The sequence below is a fragment of the Myotis brandtii genome, unplaced genomic scaffold, assembly GCF_000412655.1.
Source record: "Myotis brandtii unplaced genomic scaffold, ASM41265v1 scaffold298, whole genome shotgun sequence".
NCBI classification, from domain to species: domain Eukaryota; kingdom Metazoa; phylum Chordata; class Mammalia; order Chiroptera; family Vespertilionidae; genus Myotis; species Myotis brandtii.
The window spans coordinates 103,276-110,050 of NW_005361391.1; the positions used below are offsets into that span (position 1 = coordinate 103,276).

General features: G+C 45.0%; 1 protein-coding gene across 1 annotated transcript in view; it reads right to left on the reverse strand.

The window, feature by feature from the left end:
* WRNIP1 (Werner helicase interacting protein 1) overlaps positions 1 to 6,775 on the reverse strand; it is a 21,035-nt gene that overhangs the window by 2,639 nt on the left and 11,621 nt on the right. The window contains exons 4-5 of the mRNA XM_014542311.1: positions 4,529 to 4,758; positions 415 to 570 (exon numbers count right to left, since the gene is read on the reverse strand). Coding sequence (XP_014397797.1) covers positions 415 to 570; positions 4,529 to 4,758 — 386 coding nt within the window. The remainder of the gene's footprint in view (positions 1 to 414; positions 571 to 4,528; positions 4,759 to 6,775) is intronic.

The window sequence follows — 6,775 nt, forward strand, 5'->3', positions numbered from 1 at the left end:
GAAAAATATCCTCCAGTGAGGATTAACAACAAAAAAAGTAAAATAAAATGAAACATTTACTAACACCAAGAAAACGTTTTCTGATCTTTTTCTTTAAACAGTGCCCAGAATCTTCCATTTCTATCTCAGAAGCGATCCAATAAAAACCTGAAAAATTTAACTGGAAGCAAATTTAAAATATTTCTTAGATTTCAATACTCATGTTATGAAAATCACTACTGAAGAGGGAACAGAATGTTGATTTTAGGAACACACTCAAAAGCTCTCACACACAACATCAAGGAATACACTGAGTTCTTACTTCACTCTTATCTTCTTCTTACCTGTCCCACATGGTACAAACAGCAACACTTCCTCCCTCCACCCACCCCAACCTCATGGGCTCCAGGCTCTGGGCCCTCCTATCACACTCACCTATGTCTTCACTGGCAAACCTCACCAGCCTCCTTGCCACATACAGCGGGTCCTCTCCTCCTTCGAGCATGCGTGCCAGCCAGTAGAGGGAGGCGCTCGCGTCTGAGCCCCGCATCGACTTATGAAGAGCAGAGATGCAGTTGTAGTGCTCTTCTCCTGGACACCACAGAAAGCACCTGCTCAGTTACTGGCAGAAAGAGGGACTCCTCAGGGCTCAGAGGAGGGTCCACCAAGCCCTATGGTGCTCTTACTGGCTGACTTAGGGAAGCCTAAACTCCCACAGTGCCTCGGAAAGCTGAGGAGTATATGTGGTAGGTTGCTCCGCACTGATCAGTGTGAGGGCACATGCCGCTAGAGTGGGAGTTAGAGCAGGCCTGTGCAGTAACCTGGGGTAGCCCAGCCCGTCAGAGCAGGAGGCTGCTGGACACCTGTGGTTGTTCACACTGAATGGGAGCCCAGACTAAGCAAAGGGAGGGACATTCACTGTGAAAGGTGGTCCTCACAGACCTTGGTGGATGTGCCAGAGCCATGAGTGGGAAGAGGGGGATTGTGATGTTCTGGCTTCTTGTGCCCCATTGGCAACTTGAGGAGAATTGACCCTGGGCCTGGATGTAGCCCATAAAAAGAAGAGCCAAGTGGCAAGAACAGCTGTTACAGCCCATTTGTTCCTCAGTGTCATGTCCAGTTGCCTTTCTGATATCTGAAGCCTGTGGTCATTTGAATCTGGTGTGGGACACATGTGCGTGTGGCAGGATCCCAGGACTGACACAGGGACTAACAGCTCTCACTCTGAAAGCATGCAGCCCTTCTCCCTCATCACTTGGTCTTACCCATTTTTTTACCCAGGACAACAAATCCGTCAAATGTGCTTTAGGAAAACATATTTAAGAAGAGAAAATTATGGCTAAACATTTGCAACTACACACATTTCACTATTTTCTGACCACCATCTCTTCCTTAAATTTGAGAAGAGGGCATGCTGCTCCTGAGAGAGAACTGTTATTCTTATTAGAAACAGTCCTTCCAGAGAAGCACCTGGTCTGTGCTCCTCAAGCCAAGGGCAACAAGACCATGACCTGCTCTATATAGCATCTGGGCCCAGGAAAGTCCTGGCGACTGACTCTGCTGATAAAGTGACAGCCTTTAGTTGAAGAGCACAGGACAACGAGAAAGACCTGTGAAGCTGCTTGGGTGGGACCGAGCCTCTCCCACTTTTCAGAGGATCACCAAGGCAGATCCACGTTTCAGCAGAGCTGCCAGACTTCTGTGGACAAATTGAGTTGTTGCCTGTCCCAGGGCTTCCTCAACTAGGTCACAGTGGCGCAGAGACTGGCTGGAAAAGTGTCCCGATGAAACCCACATGGTTCTGCCTACCTCCTTCACAGTCCTGGACGCTGGCCCTGTGCTGAGCCCTTCCAGTGCTGAGCCTGGACATGGCAAGGGGCCAGACAGTGCAAGCTTGGCTGACTCATGGACATGGAGAAGGCAGCAGCCACCTCTACTTCACTCCCTGTCAGATATAAATAAGGAGCTGGCAATGACCCTCCCTGCCACAGAGGTTATTCACTTTCTTATATCTTTCCTGAGCGTCAGCAACAAAAGGCAAGATGGTTAAGACCTGGGCTCTGGAGCTAAGCTGCCTGAGTTTGAACACCAAACTGGGCAAGTGACTGACCCTCTATGTAACTGAGCAAGTGACTGACCCTCTATGCCTCCTGGGGTTTCTCATCTGTAAACTGGGTATTATAAGACGAGCTAACTCACAGGGTTGTATTAAATAATGAATGCCTGGTATGGAGTAAGCACTATAGAAACATGTGTTAGATCATTATTCTATGCTAGCTTCATTTTTGCTTTTAGTTTATACCGCTTTATAACTTAAAATTATTATTTATGCAGAACTCTGACCTTAATGCATGGCAGAGAATGTGTTCTCACTTGGAAATTTCTTCATTCTGATGCAGAATTATCTGAGCTAGTTATTGGGTCCAACAATAATAGAAGACAGTAAAAGAAATAATTAGAATCCTGGGGGTAAGGGTCTTTGTTCCACCCGAGTTAAAAAAGGCCCCAAAGTATAAGCCAGCAGACTTCCAGGGTAATGCTTCAATCACCCTACTGATGGGGCAGCCTGATGCTCTAAGATGTGGCTCTAGGATTTGAATTGTGTGAGTCTCTGGATACACTGTGGGGCAGATAGAGTATACACAGTGAGTTTGCATGGGGCAGGTTGGGGTGTAAGACTTGTGGACTGTGTGGGTTCTCAAGACTGGGCTCCAGTGGCTTCCATGGCTCCAGCTCTTCCTAGGGCAGCAAAGAGCTATAGAGAAGGTGATCCCCAAGGAGCAGGAGCCCAAGGACTGGACATGTATGGCATCCACTGTGTGTGTCCATGAGTAGGTATGTGTGAATGTGCATGAGTGTGAGCAGCATGAGTGACCTGCTCCAGCAGTGAGACTGGTGACTGTGGGGAGGGGCTGACATGGAGGCAGCACCGCCAGTGGGGAAGGACACAGTCCTCCTAACCAGTCAGACCTGGAGTTGAGGATGACTTTAACCACTTGCTTTGTGAATTCAGGCAAGTTTTGTCATCTGTAAAATGAGGATAATATTAATAGTTACCTCCTAAAGTTATTTTAAGAATTAAAACAAAGACAATGTATATAAAATACTGAGATTCAATATTAGCTAATGTTCTGTTAAATGGTAGCTTTCTGTTTTTTAAGTGAGAGTGATAAAATGTGAAAGACCAGTTCTAGTTGGTCCAATCAAAATAAAGTCTCTTTTATGACACCTCCGAGTAGAGAAAAAGACCACTGTTGCTGGGACCCCCAAGAAACAATGGAGAGTCCAGCATGTGGGACTATTTTTACCTCTTAAAATTTTTAATTTTGTTCACATCTCCAATGCGAAATTCTACATCCAGAATGCTTTACTTTTCAGATTTTCCAAGCATTCATGACATTCAAGGCCTTTGGAGACCTTCGGGGCATAAGAGAAGTACCTGGTGAGAGGCACATTCACATCAGAAAGTAAAGAGGACTGTTGTTAAAGGCCTCTGATGTGTCCTGCCTGCTTGTCAGCCACCCCATCCCCATTTCACCCCCATTGTCCCCACTGGCTGAGGAGCTTCAGTCACTTCTCCAAGGTCACAGGTTACTCACTCACCAGGAGGCAGTGCCTAGAACCAAAGTCCTTCTTAAACTCCCCACCCTTCTCTAACAAATAAGAAGTCCTCTCCAACATCAAAAGGCATTTGGAAATACTGCTAAAGACATGGTGCAGCCTCCATGATCTCTGGAATGTTCAATCATCAGCTCCCTTTCCAGCAGAGCTTTCCAAGGTGTGGAAATTCTATTCCTGTTACTGCAATATCCAGAATCGCACAGATACTCAAGCCCGAGACATCTAGGCTAATCTACAGTGTGCTATCTTCCTCATCCACATCTTCTATAAAAAGACACAAATGTGCTGTGCTTATGATATTTAATATTGCCAACTCACGGATTTAATAAGAGCTGGTATCAAAATTGATATCTGTAAATGTGGTTCTACAAAAACATAACTTCACAAAGCAAAATTAAATTTTTTAAGAAGCTATTTCAAAATAAAAGCATCAAGATCCAAATAAACTTAATGTTTAGTTCAGACACTAGAAATTAAGAATTTTAATTCTCATTAAACTAATAAGTCACTTATTTCAAGAGTCCTGCTGTTATTTAATGCCATTATAAATTACCTCAAGAATTATTGTTAATTGAATGTATGGGTTTTAAAAATGCTTGTCTTCTAAAAGGTGCCATCAGCGAATAATGGAAAAATAAACTACCTTATAAGGTAAGTTTGAAGCCTGCAATTTCAAACCCTAAAAGCCCTCTCAGTTCTCATCAGGACAGCTTCTGCTCTGCAACTCCCTTGAGAATGCTCAGGAAGGTGGGTCTTTGAAATCAGACTCTGAGTATAAGGTTTAGGTCTATGACCAACCTGGAGATCCCAATGAGAAACACATTCATGCTTTGGACCAAGATGAAGGTCAGAGGCCTGGAAGTGAGAGTGTGTGCACACAACTTATTTCATTAAAGTTTCACTCTTTCCACACTTCAGAGTTATTTACCTGCTCGGTCATATAAAATGTGAGACTTCTGGAGGCCTTCCTTCACATCATTCTCAGTGATCAGAACTCTACTGGGAGAATAGGCTTGCCCACTCTTCTTACAAAACATCTTCCTGGAGCTTAACCTGGCCAGCACCGCCAGCTGCAGTCCATTTAGTCCAATTCGGGCATCCCCGTCACTGAGATAAGCCAGAGTGTCTACCGCTTTATCCTCTATGAATACGGAGGGCCTGCAACACAACCAGCGTTAGTTTTGGTCACACTGATATGACACAACTTTCATTCTATAGCACTTCCTAGCAAACTCTAAGCAAGGTCACTAAAAGCTACCTTATATTCAAGATTCCTTCTCTATTTTGAACTTACATTGTTAACATGGTTAAATACTGTGGAGATTGAAAACTGACCTGACTTTGAGTCATGAAGGTAAGCCACTGGATAAGCACATACACATAAGCATGTATAAAAACATAGAAGTTTTAGAAAGTTGCCATGGACATGTGGTCTCTGTGGTTCTATCTTACAGAACAGTGAAAACTACAAAAACACCAGTACCTCATTATGATGTACAGAAAACATGCCTCACACGCAGGCCACATCCTGACAACATGGGTGTGCTCAGACCACTCCTCACACAGAAGAGAGGTGGCAACACATCAGAAAGCTAGTTCTGAACGGCTCCAGATCACAGCTCAATTACCTCATTTTATAAAAAAACAAACCAGGTATCCAGTTATGCTGGGCAGAGCAGTACCTGGAAGCAGGTCTCTGGGATTCTGGCCTGGGGTGCACTTCCAGGTGCGTATTAATTGCCTTAAGTGTATAAAGTAGCAGAGGTCACAAAAGATTCTGCCAGGACTTAGCTGTGAGATCTTGGGTAAATCACCTAGCCTCTCTCTGAACATCACTACTAAAATTTATCATCACATTTCTAAATGTGTACCTTTATAAAGAAAGTCTAATAAGGATTCATTTTCCAATCTTTTTGGGCAAAATGTTCTATTCCTAGTGTAGTCAGAAAATATATCTAACACATTTAATTACTTAGAGGGGTCTTATTAAGTCATGGCTAGCTGTTAGCAGCACAATTTTTTAGTTACAGCTTACCCATGTCATTGCCAAACTTCAGCTACAAATAGCTATCGTAATTAATAAGTTGACTAGAACTGTCCAAATCTGCTAGTTGGAAAACAATGGATAGGCACCAACTGGGCTGGGCCAAGGCATGGGGACTGAGGTAGGTATGTGGGTGGCTGTCATAAAAGGGGGACCAGCTTGTCTTCGTAAGTTCCTTACTGTACACCTACCCCAATACTTAGCTTGGTGAATGGCTTGAATAATACCAATTTGCATTTCATTTGTTTCTATCATCTTAAAGACCACTTCATCTCATTTCTTAATTTCCTTAAACTAAGACTCCTAGTTATTAATTGTGGATCCCGCGCCATTCATGAAGCACCTATTTTGCCTTATCCTATCCAATAAAAGAGAAACATGCAAATTGACCATAACAGCAGAATGACTGGTCACTATGACACACACTGACCACCAGGGGGCAGATGCTCAATGCAGGAGCTGTCCCCTGTGGTCAGAGCGCTCCCACAGGGGAGCTCTGCTCAGCCACAAGCCAGGATGACGGCTGCGTGGCAGGAGCCTCTCCCGCCTCCTCAGCAGCACTAAGGATGTCTGACTGCAGCTTAGGTCTGTTCCCTTCTGGTAAGTGGACATCCCCCGAGGGCTGCTGGGCTGCCAGAGGGATGTCTGACTGCCAGCTTGGGCCCGATCCCCCAGGGAGTGGGCCTAAGCCAGCAGGTGGACATCCTCCGAGGGGTCCCGGACCTGCAAGAGGGCATAGGCCAGGCTGAGGGACCCCCCTGAGTGCACAAATTTTTGTGCACCGGGCCTCTAGTGGCTTAATAATGACCAAATCTCTCATCAGATTCCTGACAGCCTCCTGGCCCCAGAGCCATGGTTGCAGTCTGGAGGCCCATCCTTCTCCCCTGCTGACCAAATACTCAAAACACTCAACGAGGCTACATCACTGACATTCTGTAAAGCTGACAGACCATTTCTCAAGCGGATATTCTTTAGCAGATTATAGATGATTTGGAAGAAAACGACAGACAATACATACCCAAAGAAAATGTGTTAGAAGGAACCAATATCAAGGACTGTGGCATCACCCAATGTGCCCCAAAGGGAAGGGCAGACACCTGGCTTGGTTACTGCACATCATGAGCGTGGGTA